This window comes from Dipteris shenzhenensis, chromosome 12, assembly GCF_047967505.1.
Source record: "Dipteris shenzhenensis isolate YYH24624 ecotype China chromosome 12, Dip_SZ_1.0, whole genome shotgun sequence".
Taxonomy (NCBI): Eukaryota; Viridiplantae; Streptophyta; class Polypodiopsida; order Gleicheniales; family Dipteridaceae; genus Dipteris; species Dipteris shenzhenensis.
In genome coordinates this window covers 50415129-50431100 of record NC_141607.1, presented here as the reverse complement: position 1 = coordinate 50431100, position 15972 = coordinate 50415129, and the positions used below count along the sequence as shown (strand labels likewise).

The 15972-nt window shown below is 43.7% G+C and overlaps 1 protein-coding gene and 1 long non-coding RNA gene across 3 annotated transcripts; one reads left to right on the top strand and one right to left on the bottom strand.

The window, feature by feature from the left end:
• Positions 1 to 4352: 4352 nt before the first annotated feature.
• LOC147896348 (uncharacterized) lies at positions 4353 to 10136 on the bottom strand. Of its 2 annotated transcripts, none has more exons than XR_015541914.1 (3): positions 9803 to 10136; positions 9600 to 9715; positions 4353 to 4651 (listed from the first exon to the last, which is right to left on the bottom strand). It is a non-coding gene; the product is annotated as an uncharacterized LOC147896348 (long non-coding RNA). The 2 variants fall into 2 exon arrangements; XR_015541915.1 differs by having other exon boundaries at positions 4353 to 4740; positions 9803 to 10131.
• Positions 8530 to 9422, top strand: LOC147896349 (uncharacterized). The gene is made up of 3 exons (XM_087382790.1): positions 8530 to 8569; positions 8858 to 8979; positions 9064 to 9422. Exons 1-3 carry the CDS (start codon positions 8530 to 8532, stop codon positions 9367 to 9369), a joined length of 468 nt encoding a protein of 155 aa, XP_087238916.1. The 3' UTR covers positions 9370 to 9422.
• Positions 10137 to 15972: the final 5836 nt, after the last annotated feature.

Here is a 15972-nt window from a genome sequence, read left to right as displayed (position 1 = left end):
ACTCTCTTAACCTTTCCCGAGCTCCAGTCAAATGTCTATTCCCTCTAGTGCCTCTTTGCTCATGCCTCTAACCACTTCCAACTCATCCAACTGTCTCAAACTTTCCAACCCCTCGCTCCTAATTTCTTACCTACTATTGCTAATCCCACCATCAAGAATTGCCAAGTTGCTCAATCCATCTGCCTAGTTCTTCCCCCCCTTCCCTGATATATCCCTCCCACTAATAACACCCTTCCATATTGTTCCCCCATGTCTCCAGATTCTCTCCATGCACCATCATCACCTTCGACACAAATTGAGATTCCCTCAACAACAATGGACATGATCTTTCCTTTTGAATATCAAGATCCAGATGATCCTAACGCACTCCCATGCTGGATAACAATGATGGAGATGATTATGATGTAATCCCACTTCCAAGTAACCCCATCAAGAACTTTCAGAACAACTACTCGGATATGAAAACTTGAGGTGGATGGAACCTAAACGACTTCCCAATTAACATCATTTGCCAGCATCAGATAAGTTGGGGATCCAACCTAACTAGAGACGACCCAAGCTCTTTGATGTGACCTTCTTAAATGAATACCTTCATGCACCTCCATGCCTCAGAACTCATCCCAAGTTCTATGAAAATGGCTCTAAGCATAAAGATGAGATCTCATATAGACCACTCTTATCTAAAACCTACCTACCCAATCACTTGCATGCTCATGCTCTCAACATGCTCATTAATGTGTATCGAAAGAGATGACGAATAAATCTTGGCCATTATTACCCCTAACCCAAGGTTCATCCGACCGAAGATTTTGTTCCGTTCTCCCAAGAGGTGAAAATGGAGTACTCCTATGTCTTGCCCAACTATGAGGATATGTAAAAGGGTTCTCCCAAGTTGTTCAATTGGGAAGTGACAACCTTAACGTCTTAATACATACAACTCGACTCTCAAGGATTACCTAACCATGTTTAAATAGCAAAAGCACCAAAAGCCGTAGAGTACTCCATCTTCTCTTGTGTCAAAGCAACATAATGGGGACTCTACCCCATCTTCTCTCGAGTTAGAATAACATAATGAAGAACGCATACTCAATCAAAGGTAATGAAAAATGTTTACATCATTATAGCATTATAATTAGAGAGTCTCAAATACATGACCATAGCTTTGAAATATACATAAATTTCATACATTGCGTCTTCGTTTTAGCATAGGGAAGGCACATTAAACATTTGTGGTAATTGGGTATTGCCCATACCTATGAGCCGAACTACGAGGACATTAGCCTAAGAGAAAGTAGCAAAATTTTCCCACCATTTAAAGGAACATCAGGCTAGAAGTGGGTTGACTATAGTAAGCCAAGTCAAGAAAGGGTTATTGGACCAACTAGGCCTATTTGGCCAAGCTTGACATTCTACGTTGGATACAGTCTAGTCAATTGGCCCAAACCTTCCTATCCCACTAATTAGGCAAGGGCCAATCACACCATAAGACCTACGCGCATGTTAAGCTATATGACCCCAATCGGCCAACAGATTATATCATTGCTCAATCCCGCCCACTCTTCCCAATCCCTGTCTAGAACCAATCGATTAGCTTATACCAAGGAGCAATACATAGGCTCTCCCTTTGGAGACTAATCACATGTATTATTTTGTCCTTTCGAGACTTTCTTTGTTACCAAATCATTTTCTAGCTTTTTACTTTAGTTTTTGCTCTAATTAGCATTCAAGCCCCACAATGCCAGCTCAAATTTCTTAGCTTTCATCCCATGGTCAAGTTTATGAATGATCACACATCAACATCCGTCCTTTCAACAACAATATATAGACTTGCCCTTCGAAGACTCATCCCATGTACCTCTTTGGTCATTTGAACACACAAAGAAAATCTCTCTCTCTCTCTCTCTCTCTCTCTCTCTCTCTCACACACACACACACACACACACACACACATCCACCCACCCACAATCTCACATGATTAGGAGACTTCAAGAGATGCGAATCCCATGACTCCTCTCTCTCTCTCTCTCTCTCTCTCTCTCTCTCTCTCTCACACACACACACACACACACACACACATCCACAATCTCGCATGATTAGGAGACTCAAGAGATGCAAATCCCAAGAGTCATGAACTAGACAATGATGCGTCTATATGGGTTAGTCAAAGGGAGAGTATGCACCCTAGGTGGTCCATCAAACTAGATTGAGAGCATGATCAGAGTGAACCAGAGCTCCCCCCTCACTGACACTTTTAGGCTCTACATTGTTGAGATCACAACCTTCACTGATCGCCTATGAGGTAAGGATCGCTACTTTTTGACTTAATGACACAAATATTGTTATATGCAGATGAGATAGTCCTCATATCCTCTTTCGTAGCAAGTTTATAGAGACGCGTATAGACCTTAGAGGTGTTCTATAGGAAGAGAGACTTTACAGTCAACCTTGGTAAGACCACAGTCATGATTTTCTACACCTCATGGGAAATACTTTATAGACACAACTTCACTTACCAAGGGACACCAGTGGAGATCGTGCAATCCTACAATTACATAGGGGCAATCTTTACAGGCCCAGTGTTCACGATGATTCACGCAAGATCAAGGGACTCTAGCCCAACTAAGGACGAAATGCTTCCAAACATCTTTCAAGACCAACAACCCTGTATGCAACATCCTTCTAGACAAAAGATCTCTCAATGGCTAATTTGGGAAAATTTGACAGACTACAAGTGATTACGGTATCATAGATGATTCAAAGCAAGGTCTCGATCCCTCATATGATAGTACGGGCAAAATCACCAAACACCACTTCAAATGCTTTCTTTCAAACTCTACAAGGTTGGGGCCTTGCCTAGCTAGAGACTATCGAGATTCTCACTTGAGTCATCCAAACGACTAGCAGATATAGAGGTTAGCATGGCCTGGTATGCACATATATCCAGATGGTTCACTAGTTGGGATGCTCTGATGGATCAACTCCCCCCCTTCAGTACAATTTGGGTGTCCCATCTCCCCTAATCCCTCAAGATGAGATCAACCATATCATTTGGTTAGACCTATTCTTGCTCTATATGTCTTGGACTTGGGAGGGGAACCAAAAGTTTTCCACCAAGGTCCAATTCTAACATGATCACTCCTTGAAGTATCAAAGGATGGAGTGATTATCAAACCCCAGTACCTAGAGGACAGACGAGTCTCACATGCAATGAGGATCGCCATTGGGCAAATGCAAGCCTCGTCCCACCAATTGAGGATCAAGGCAAGGAGAGCCACAGGCACACCTAGGGAGCAACGAATAGCTATGCACATTGCAAGAGATGGGGACAAAGGAGCATTTCCTATGGACTTACCTAGTCTATTATGAATGCCACAAGAGACAGAGATTGACCGGACACGACGACATGTCACAAATTTCTGTATTTTTGAGTCAGCCCCAAGACAAAGTGGAGTAGAGCTAGATGATGTGAGGGCAATTAGTGGATCAACAGGGAGGAGTAGAGCCAGAGACACAAAGACCAAGCATGATGCAAAGGTTGACCAGAGCACGCACGATGGAGGTCCAGTCTATCTCAGTGCTAATCAAAGAAGACCATCAAAGTTAAGGTGAAATATGCACCACCGGGCCCACCGGATATAGAGATCACAAAGACCAACCGGCAGAGAGAGTTATAAGTTTTGGTTACTTCTAGAGTTTCTTAGTATAGCACTCAGCAAGGGTCCTAGCGAGCCCTTTGCCTCAGCCCATATGAGTCACTTTCTTTGATTGTACCTTGTTTCATAGTCCAGTGAGGCTTTTTGAAGACCTCTCTCTCTCTCTCTCTCTCTCTCACACACACACACACACACACACACCCCACACATACACAAGGCTATCCCTACATGGGATTTTTCATCCTAATCTGATTCATGCCCATAAATCTGGAATCTCTAAGCATACCGAAATGTGAGCACATACCACTAGAATATATACCTGCACGAAATGCTTTGTGCAGCAACCTAAACCAGCAAATAGGGACGTTTGACGTTATGTTCTCCATACTTAATCTTTGTTCACAATTTCTTTTGTGCTCTTAATGCTTGCAGAATATAGTTTGCACATGCAAATGCAATGGGCATGCGAAACCTCAAGTGTCCCAAGGCAAAAAGCCTGTTCACCCAACTTGCTGAGACTTGAAAATGAAGACTGGTGTCACAAATTTTCTTTACAGTTACTTATTTGCCATAACATGGTAGTTCTGCTTCACCCAAGCATTGAAGTTACTGTACTGCTCCTTTGAGCCCCAACAAAATTGCAAGCAAAAGCAGACAAAATTGCAACAGACTAATTTTTAAAAGCTAGCATAGGCTAAATCCACAAGAAATTCTGTCATGACTGAAGATTGCTATCAAAATTTTCTGTCAATAGTCAAAATCAAACAAACTTCTATGTATTTTTTTAATCTCCTCTCTTTTTTAGTGCATGCTGAGCTCTGATGAAGTCCACTGGCCCCCTGTGGCTGTTTCCAATCAAACCAGAGTCGCATAGGGAAAACCAATGCCCAAGATTGAAATATACATGAAGTCTGAATCTAAAGATCAGCACAGCTTCCAGCTTCATAACTTGATCAAGGAGCCTGAAGCACCACAGCATCAGGTGCCATCAAAGTCATCTGGGAAGAGCAGAAAGTGCATTACCAGCAATATGGTATAGCCTACCAAGAGGCCCCAAGTGCTACACTGCACTAGGGACCATCATCATCTGAGCATAAATCAAATAAACAATTATTGATAGGAAACAGTTCATAACAATTTAAAATATTTCTATTTTCAAACGGTCTCTAAGATGGTGTGTTCCAGGTGGTTAAAGAAAACATGTTCTCTTCTACATGGTCATGAGTTCAAAATGAAATTCCTCCTGAGAAGCTATATCTTCCCATATTTTTAACCTCAAATCAAGACTAGAGTCACCCCAGGCTGCAAAAAAGCAAACCAGTATAAAAGATTGAAGGGAAAGAGACATATCTCGAAAATTAAAGAATCGTATGCATAACAAGGAAAGCTGTCAACCATAACCACCACAACACGGCAAAGAGCCTTGAGGTTATGAGAAAGACCTGGCTGTTCATGCCATGGGCCATGGCCATCTGTCTGACCCTAGGGCAGACACAAGGGTTGCCAAAGAGGGCCGCAGCAAGTCCACAGGATATATGGACAGCTACACAGGCCTGCCACATCAGCAACACCAGCCCACAGCAATGTGGGTAGCCACCCAGGGCTGCCATGGCTGCCACATCAGTGCAGCCACAGATACAGCCCATCAGCAGGAGCCAGTCTAGTCAGCCAACCAGGCCCCCACCGACCCAGTTGGCACTGTCAGCAAGTCGGGTCAGTCTGGGAGAGTTTGGGGCCTACGAAAAGCATCCCCTCACCTATGTCCACCTCACCAGCAGCTCAGTCTTCATCCTCAGCAGCAGCAGCCCCCTCAAGAGCCTCAGCCCACCACAACAAGATATAGCCGATTCCATCTTCTACAGCCAGACGTAGCCATCTACAGACAGCCATATCCTTTACCCTCAGCCAGATTCAGCCTCTCCATGAGGACAGAGAGGATGTATGCAGAACCATTAAGTGAGGGGCCCCTTCAGATTTCCAAAGCCACAGTTAATAAAGTAGTAGTTATCATAACCTAAGTCTTCCGCTGTGTGTCAGTTATGTGTATGTGATCTGTTAGGAATAACTCTCACTTGGCCCTCAAGCAAGCTCTGGCTGACAATGCACAAAAGGAGGGTTCAATTACTCCCATATGCAAAAACAACTAATATGATCTGTAGTATATAAGCCTAATGGAAATGTCCTCTCCCACCCCCCAATGCTCATCTTTGTGGGCGATGATGACTCCCTTGGATAGGTGGCAGGTTTGGGGAACTCGCATGCTGCCCAACTGCCCCCACTAGCACATGATTATTATTGGGCCCTTTTGGGTACCATATGACCATGGATCTTGTGCATGCATCTCTCCATGACATCCGCGACAAAACAGTCGGGAAATTGGGACGTCCCCTCCGAGCCACGAGCTGAGCTGCTAGCACATCTCTCAACCAGTTCCCAACCAGTCTAGCGTCCCATACCACCAAGTGGCCCCTGAGCGCCTTGGAATTGTTGCTGGGCCTTGGGCTATGCTAGGAAGTAGAAGCGCATCCTCGACATGATCAAAGATCCAGACTAGCAAGGAAGAATTAGAATCGCTCTAGCTTGCATTACTAAAAACTAAACCCCTGGGCTTCTTATATAGGCTCAAGTGCAATATGCCTAAAATAGCAAAAAACCTAATTCGAAATCCTAATCCATCTGTGCCCTTGCAACTCAACCCGAGAATCACTTGCCTCATTAGGGTGGATCCCGCAAAGGTGAAATGCATTAAAGATTGGCCACAAAACCCCACTCAATTGAGAGGATTTTTAGGCCTTGCTTCTTTCTACATGCGCTTTATTCGCAAATTTGCCAAGAGGGCAGCTCCTCTTACTCACCTCTTCAAGAAGGATGCTGTTATGTGGTCAAAAGAAGCACAACACAGCTTCGAAGACCTGAAAGTTTCTCACTCATGCACTTGTCTTTGTATGCCTTGATTTTTCAGGTCCTTTCATTGTGGAGGGATAAGGGGCTGTTTTGGGGCAAGAACATGGGGTAATAGCCTTTGAAAGTAGGAAGTTTGATGCCAAGGAACTCAACTTACCATGTTTATGCCACCTATATAGGAGATAGCCCTTTGCTAGCTAACGTCGCGCAAACCGGCTAGCAAAGTCGTGTTTAGGAAACCGGCTGGCAGAGTCGTGTTTAGGAAAAATCAAAGATGTGTTAAGAGGACTTTCTCTTTCTTGGCATTTCCGTCATGCGTGGCCTTCAGCCACAGAACCTACTGCTTCTATTTATGTGGCTATGTTGCATGCTTTCAAGAAATGGCACAACTATCTATACGGGAGCAAAATTACAGTGAAAACGGATCATAGGACACTCAAATTTGTCACATAAGCAAGAGAGGTGGTTGGCTGCAGTTCAATCCTATGATTTTGACATTGAGTACAAAAACGGGAAGGAACATGCGATTGCAGATGCCTTGTGCAGGATGTGGACTTGCCATTTGTCTACTATCTCTACCGTATATCAGGAATGGATTCATGGCATTCAAGAAGAGTATATGCAGAATTCTGATGCAGCTCCCATATTGTCAGATTTGCAACAGCCTTGTAGCCAGGGTCATCGGGAATTCAAGTTGCACAATGGGCTGTTGTGGTGCAAGGACAGGAATTATTTAGTGCTAGACTCAAAATATAGACAGCTGGTTTTGCAAGAAATGCACTCCTCTCCCATGGCTAGACATGCAGGTCTCACTAAGACATATGAGATAATCAAACAGAGCTTTATCTTGGAAGGCATGTGGCGGAATGTGGTTAAATACATGGCTGAATGCTTGCCTTGCCAACAAAATAAAGTTGACAGCAAATTACCCACAGGTCTCTTGCAGCTTGCAGCCATTACCCATTCCAGAAGGCAAATGGACACACATAGCCCTTCTACAGAGCAAGGATGGGACATCATCTTTGTTGTGGTGGATAAAATGACAAAAGAGGTCCATTTCATACCCATGAAGACGGTATTCAGCTTTACAAGTTGCTTGGCAATTCATTGAGCATGTCTTTAAGCATCATGGTTTTCCTCAGGAAATTGTCAGTGTGAACAAATGGGGGGAGGAATACTTGAGGCACTTTTGTCATGATACTCAGAAGTCTTAGGATAAGTGGCTGGCACTTCCTGAAATTTTCTACAATAGTACCAACCATCTCTCTATTGGCATGGGCCCATTCGAGGCAATGTACGGATGCAAGGTGGGAATGCTTTCTTCAATTGCAGACATGGCTGTGAAAAATCAGCAAGCACGGAATGACTTGGAGAAGATGGATGCCCTTTTGCAATTGGCTAAAAAGAATATACAGGATGCCCAAGCCAAACAGAAGAAGTATGCGGATGAGCATAGGAGATATTTGTCTTTCAAAGAGGGAGATGTGCATTTGCCTCTCCATAAGAACCATTATGCTCTTCGATGATCAAGGAAACCACCAAAAACAGTCCCAAAAAAAGGGGGGGTGAAAGCTCCACGAACTGAAGCACAAACACCTTGAAAGGAAGGGGCAGGTCAAGGTTCGCAGGTCAAGGTTCGAAGGCAAGAGGAGGAGGGGCTGCTTCCTGGAAGAAAACCAACCTGCGGGCTGGCTGCTCCTCATTATGTCCTCGAAAAGGAAGTCCATGGGTAGCAATGTGCTGCACCCTGCCTCACCACACCCGGGGGGAAGCCCCAAGTGTCAGCTGCTGTGGAGCAGCTGCACTCTGCTGTCCCAGCCCACAATCCAGGCGGTGGGGGCGGGCCGGGGGGGGGGGGGGGGCAGGGGACCACGAACCCGCGAGGAGGGTCCGCAAAGGAGGTCGAGGATCCCTACGGTTCTGCACACAGCAGCAAAGCCCATGCGCAACCACAGAAGAGGCCAGGGGCCTGATGGAGGAGCACGAGAGGGCGTGGGCACAAGGAGACAGAGGTGTGGTGGGGGGGCTTGGCGATGGCGGAGAGCGGGGCGCACAGCAAGAGCAGGGAGAAGCTCAATCACTGCCTAGAAGACTATATTTGTGATACTGTGTTGAACCCTTTGTCCAAATCAGAAGACTTTATTTGTGATACTGTGTTGAACCCTTTGTCCAAATCAGCTAGATCATGTTATTTGTATTTCAGTAGATTAGGAATATGAGGAAGTGGAATGTGCTGAAAGCAGATCGGTGTTTATGGTATTGTGTTTCCATAAACGCTTGTTTGACAAGTTCTGTGGCAGAGTTTGTCAAACAGAATTCAGCAAAAAGGACAATAGTGTTCCTATACTGCTGCACGAGGTTTCCAATGAACTCAGTGGAGCAAATGACATTTCTGAGTAGGCATGTAAATACAAAGGAGCAGGTAAGGGCTTTGAATTCTTCGTAAAGGTAGGTTAACGGGTGCTCTTCTTCCTACACCTTATTTGTTTTGTTTCTACTTTTGCAGGCCTACAAGCTTCTGCAGGATCTAATCCCTAAGCAACGTGTGTTCTTGACGTTGGATCAATACCCATATGTTGCTAGAAAAATTCTTGCATTGCAGTTTCATCCAAAAAGTATGTTCACTGCAAGGAGTCGAGACGTCCTGTCGAGCGATATGTTTGGCAAGCTGCTGTTCTTGAATAGCCCTGAGTCCTGGAATTTTGTCACTTTTGTGACTGTCATTCCGTTGTCATTCTCATGGCTTTTGTCCATGGCAAGCCACGGGTTTTGCACGAGTGTAGATTACACAAGTAAATGTTCACCAGGTTAAACTCACCCATACACTCATTTTCCGAAAGAATGATTGCTTCCCATGTAAGCCTCGATTTGAATGCAACAAACGATGAAAACAGGTGGCAGCGCTTAATACTGCAAGCTACGATACCCATTCAAAGACACAAGATTTCTCCTTTTCAACCTATCAAGAATGATGTCAATGCATCGTGCCGACTGGCATAGATTCACTTTCCCCAAAATCAAAGTTCCAGTCACCAGACAAACCTATGATGCGGGACGAGCCACAAGACCCAGTAATCCAACGTTGAGCCAGGTGTGAAGCAAACATAGCCGTAGGAATCGGGAACAGAGATCCGACAGCGCAAGCAAGCACAGGCAAACTGCCAAAGAAATTAGTTAGTAGTGAATAGAGCTACGACTCTATTCAAAAGAAAGAAACGAATGGGCAAAGGGAGAGCAAGATGAACCTGGAGAAGCGAAAGGAACGCCTGAGAAGAGCAGAATGCTGTGAGATTTGAATTTGGGGTGGGCGAATTGAGCGCGAAACAACGATGTGGGTCTCGGAAAGCATGCAAAGTTTGCGAGCGCAGGAGGTCCTCGCTGCCGATGCCATTATAGTGGGGATTGTTGTGAAACACGAGATGGGCAGGGCAAAATCTACTCCAACTCAATTGAGGCTCTTTACAGACCGCCACAAAACAATTGCTATATGAATTGTTAACACGTGCTAACAATTTCCCACTCCATAGCAACCACACAAACTTGCCACTTCCTACCGTGATTTTACCCTTAGCAACGTAGAGTTTCCTCCCCTCTGTCCTGCCCACTCAGCCCCTCTCTCCCTCTCCTCTCCCTCCTCTTTTGAGAGATGTGAGCAGTTTTCTAATTTTGTTGGAGGACCATGCTTCCGGCACATTGTTCATTCATTGGGCGCTCGGTGTGTAATGGGCTGCCCGCATTGCTCGAGAGATGCTGAAATAGCTTATGTTCTCCCAACCTAAGGACTCTTCCTAGGCCATCCACGTAGGAAGCAAGGTTTGCAATCTAGGCATTCTGTGGTGTAATGGGTTGGCCACCCGCTTTCCCATTCTTACAATGGCCGCCTAGTGACAAGCACAATTCAATCTGTAAACAACCTTAGGTAGGATTCACAAACAATCGCCCATGGCTCTGGAATATGACCGTACTTCCACATGGCAATCTTTAATAGGCCATTCCTTTTGTTGTCACTAGAGAATTTAATGGGCAATCTTCCCATGCTGCCCAAGGTGTGGACATCTAAAAAAGTGGGCCATTGAACAAAGAATCCTTTACTAGCTCAAGAAACAATGTTCCCAGTTCATCAAACACTGTGTAAAGCAAATAGTGCCCAAAGGCAACAACGTCCGAAGGATGTGCAGACATTTGTGAATCCTACCTTAATTTGGTTTGCAAAACCCTTTCACACCTTAACAAGGCTTGCCATGGAGCAACAACAACTCATGGGATTTTTGCGTTCACCCACATGAGCTAGTTATCCTAAGTGGTATGCCCCTCATAGATTGTCATGTGTGTGAGAGGTAGAGTCTTTTTGAGAAATCAATCTAGGATGTATTTTCTTGATTTTTCGCATTCATTTGTAAGTTGCACACAATTATCCCACACATGGAAATTTTTCATATGCTTTTGCATCTATGTATCCACCTATGGCTTGGGGGATCACATGACTAATGGACCAAGGCCCACGAATTGAGCAAACAATGGAAAGAGGATTGATGCATCCGTGGAGAGCATTGCCTTGTACCAATGGCCTCCAAAAGTTACCTCAGCAAAAGTGGACTAAGCCCTTCAAGCATGGTGGACCCTTTAGGCTCTTAGGGCCTATCAAGACTACCAAGTTAAAAATTGAGCACAAATCAATCACTTAAGTTGGTTCAATTCAGTCTAATTAGCTTGAGGTCTGATACACAGAAGTAGCCACGTGGTAGCTTTACATACACACATAACCTAGCATTACGCATTAATTCAGGTAGACCATGTGTCTACTTGTATAAGTTTATGGGCCATGATATCCAAGAATATGAACAAGAAATTCTGCCTATGGTATATTTTCTTGATTTTGTCCATTTACTACTAGCTCTCTCTACTTCTTAAATTCCTAACTTCCAATCTACTAGTGATCTGTGCTTAGATTTAAATGCAACAGGTTCCTAATTTTTTGTAGAAAATTCCTAGCACTTAAACCTCCCTGCGCCTCTCCCACTCTCTCTCCCTCTCCGTCGCTCCACCTCTCATATTAGTTGTTTGCATTATTAACATAAGTTGGTGCTTAATTAATTAATTTAGGTAGTTGAAAGAGAGGGAGCCAAGTGAGAGTTGGCAACTACGTGAGAGAGAGGGAGCCGGGTGAGAGGCGGTAGCTAGGTGAGAGAGAGAGGGGAAGGGAGCTGGGTGAGATCCAGGCAGCTGGATGAGACAGGGAAATATAAAGGAGGGCAAGTCACTGATGAGAGATTTCCCACAACAATGTTAATCTCCTTCGAGAGGCTTCCCACAACAAAGCTTATGTTAATCGACCAGACGCTCCCTTTGATTAATGCCCTTCGCTTAGGTTAATCGTGCCTTGCAACACATGAGACTTATTAATACAGGAATTAAACTCATTGGGGCCATCCTACTTTGTTTATTCATAAGTTTACGTATGATTATCCCAAGGATGGCAACTTTTCATATGCATCTTCATACACTTTTGCACATTTAATAGCATGAACTGAATGGGAAATCCTAGTTAATCAGTGTCTCCAAGTAATTACAGAGGAATAATTTTACTAGTTTTCCTTATCAATGCAAACATTCTTCAGCTTCTTGTATAAGTGATTTACTCCTCAAAATTACCATAAGAATTTTGCCACAAGAAATCTCAGAAGTAGTTCCATGGGTTGGTTGTTATGCTCTACAGATTCCAAAAAGAGGTACAAGTCGATGTGAAGTAATAGCTTCATGCTGGAAGCCCACTCCATCATCAGAAAAAGCTTGTTGACACCACAAATCATTGATTACTATTGTATTTTTGGAGCTCTTTTATTCTGTGCGATTGATAATACTATAAAGATTCTTCATAATGTTTTAGAAGCAAACACATTATTGAGGCACTTGTACATGAAGGTGAAGACCTTCGATATGGAGGTGATGCTCTAGGATATCATTGAGAACTCTGGGCAATGAGGAAGCTTGTCCACTTCTAGCTCGCAGTTTTGGAAGCGAATACTCTACACGATACTGGTTCTTAGGTTGGTCTACCGGGGTTCCTCAATGAAGGCCTCCAGTCGGGGCCTTGGCCTTCAGAAACTGGTCCGTGGACCTTGTTATGAAGATTGGCGACTGTTCTGCAGTTGTAAGGGGCTCGCCTTTGCAAGCATCAATTCACTGGGATACCTGCACTATGTGTGATCATGCTGCTCTGCTCTAACGATTTTGTTGCTTGAATAACATGTTATATCTATAGCCTCTTTGCAAAGCTAGTGCCATAGTGTGTGCTCTGTGGGGGTTAAAGGCCACTGTGCCTTAACCCCGGTTATGTACAATACTCAAACACATATATATATGGATGACATAGAAGATTAGGGTATTCTGCACCCACCAAAACTTATGTGGCTCTCTCATCTAGCTCTCCCTCTCTCTCACCTTCTTCCATTCCGCTTCCATTTTTGAGATCTCGCAACTGGTATTATTAGAGCATGGGTGTTCTAGCTGAGCTCGAGTCTATGGTTGGAGCCTGAAGTCTGCTGTTACAGCACTGTGGGAGGAGGGAGAAGCTCCATTGGGTGACTTTATTTGCATCCTGGTGTATAGAGACCTCGCAGAAACCTTTGAAAAGTTCTTTGAGTGGTTTTGGAGCAAAAAAGATGGTTTTTGATGATTCCCCTGTTTCTTTTGCGAGATTGAGAGTCTAACATTTTTTTATGATTCCCCTGTTTCTTTTGACAAGGCTGAGAGTCCAGAATGACTCGTAGAGTCAAACATTGCTTGCTTTTGGTGTCCATTGCACTTCGGGAGTTCAAAAACTCCTTCATTCTTGAGTTTGGGATCATTTCATTGGATTTCTGACTCATTATCTTTGCTTGAACGTTTTTCTGCCCATGTGTTGGAACTCAAGTTTGAAGCAACCATTCATAAATCTGTCAATTCTGGTGGACTCAGAAGGTCCTAAAACTTCTATGTTGCTCATTATTTATAATCCGGTGGTGTTTACAAATAGATCGGTTTGTAAAAATGTTTTTTGATCCATGTGTTGGACCCAGTGATTGGGACCATGGTTTCCAAAACTGTCTATTCCATTGCATTCCGGAGGCCCAAAAACCCCTCCTTGTTAGCTCTTGCATGATTCCGTGGAGATTTGGAGAAGTTTTGTTTCTTTGAGATGCCGACTCGTCTATTTCTCTATCAAAAATCCATTCAAAGGTTCAAACCTTTGATTTCTTAATTACAAGTCAGGTGCAAGGGTTGACTCCTCATTTCCTATTCATTGGTTGGGATTTTGGAGTTCTAGCAAAAGAGAGATATTTGTAGATTTTCTTGATGAGTCCGATTATGTAGTAACACCCATGTTTTGAGGCATCTCAGGTTCTATTTTCATTAGCGCTCATTACCGTTTTCGTACAGTTGTCAATAACTATGCACCTGGTGGAGTACTGAAGTTTGATAATGTTGCGGGTAGCTTGTTGGCCGAGGAGATAAGAATGAAGTCTATGGATGGCAACAAGCAGGATGCATCCTTAAATGTGCAAAGGGGCAAGTCACAGTTCAGGGGGAAGTTCCAAGAAAGAGGGAAGTCTTGTAGCAAATCCAAGGCATGGAACATTGAGTGTTACCATTGTGGCAAGAAGGGCCACATGAAAAAGAATTTCTACAAGCTAGAAAGAGAGCAAAAGGATAAGGAAAAGAATGCAAATTGGGGTGCAAATAAGAAAGAAGAGAGTCCAAGGAAGGACAAAGGAAAAATGAAGATCAAGGAGATCAATGCAGTCACTCACTGATAATAGTGACAATGACATTCTCTTCATGTCTAGTCACTTGCAGACGTGCTTACCACTTCAGATGATGCATATTCACATGATTGAAATTTGCATTCTGGTGCTTCATTCCATGTTACTCCCCATAGGGAATGGTTCTCCACTTACAATAGTGGAAAGACAGGTTGTGTGCATTTTGGAAATAACTATGCATGTGACATAGTGGGAGCATGTGACATACATTTTTCTTTTGCAAATGGGTCTGCATTTGTTTTGAAAAATGTGAGACATGTGCCTAAGCTGACCAAGAGTCTCATTTCAGCGGCTCAACTAGATGATGCTGGTTTTCAAACTACCTTTGGCTTTCAGAGTTGGAAAATTCAGAAGGGCTCTATCGTTTTGGCAAGAGGTGCCAAGTGTGGGACATTGTATCCCTTATATATATCAGGGGTGTCTGATCATGTTGTTGTAATAACCGAGTAGCCAAGTACTTCTTTGTGGCATTTCCGGTTGGGGCACATGAACCAGAATGGAATGAAACTCTTATGTCGTTTGGGTTATGTATCGCATTTGACTTTTTCTGACTTTGAATTTGGTGAGCATTGTCTCTATGGGAAGTAGACTAAATCAGCCCATAAAAGAAGGGGAAAGAAAGAGCTTGAAAAGCTTGATCTGGTTCATTCATATGTGTCATTGGGTGGGGTCGAATACTATGTTACATTCATTGATGATGCAATTAGGAAAGTGTGGGCTTATGCTATAGCTCAGAAGAGCGATGTGTTCCAGGTATTTCAGAAATGGCTGGCTTTGGCTGAAAATCAGCCAGGTAGAACGCTTAAGTGCCTACATATTGATAATGGTGGAGAGTATATCTCTCATGACTTTCAGCATTTCTATGATACACGTGGGATCAAGAGGGAGCTCACATCTCCTCATACTCCAAAGCAAAATCGAGTTGCAGAAAATACAAACTGCACCATTCAGGAAAGGTTGCAATGTATGCTTTCCAATGCAAATCTTTCTGATGATTTTTGGGCTGAGGCAATGAAGATTTCATTACATGTGATCAATAGATCACCTAGTAAGAGTTTCGATGGTGGTATTCTTGAAGAGGTATGGAGTGGCAAGAATCCCTCTTACTCTCATTTGCGTATATTTGGATGTGAGGTGCACATGTGCCAAAAGAGCTTTGGAAGAAGCTAGATCCTAAGTCTAGGAAATGCATCTTTTTGGGTTATGGTGGTGAAAGTGGAGAGATGGGCTATCGTCTCTGGGATCCAGAAGCAAAGAAGATCATACGTGGCCATGATTAGGTCTTTAATGAGAAGAAGATGCATAAGATACCCATAAGGGATGTGGAAATGAGGAGAATCACTTTCAAGGATGTGAATCTGCCCGCATATGTTGATAGACAACAAGCAGTCCATGCACCAAATGTGCAAGAAATGGTGCCACCAAGTACTCCCACAGGTACACAATGGAGGGTAGATGATGGATCATCTATTGGCAAAAATGATGAGCTAGATGTCGCTGATATGCAAGTGGAACACCAAGCTAAAATGACCTTAAGAAGATCAACTAGAAAGTCTGGACCGCCTAAGAGATTTGTTCCACGGGCAGACTATGTGATGCTTACTGATTGCGGG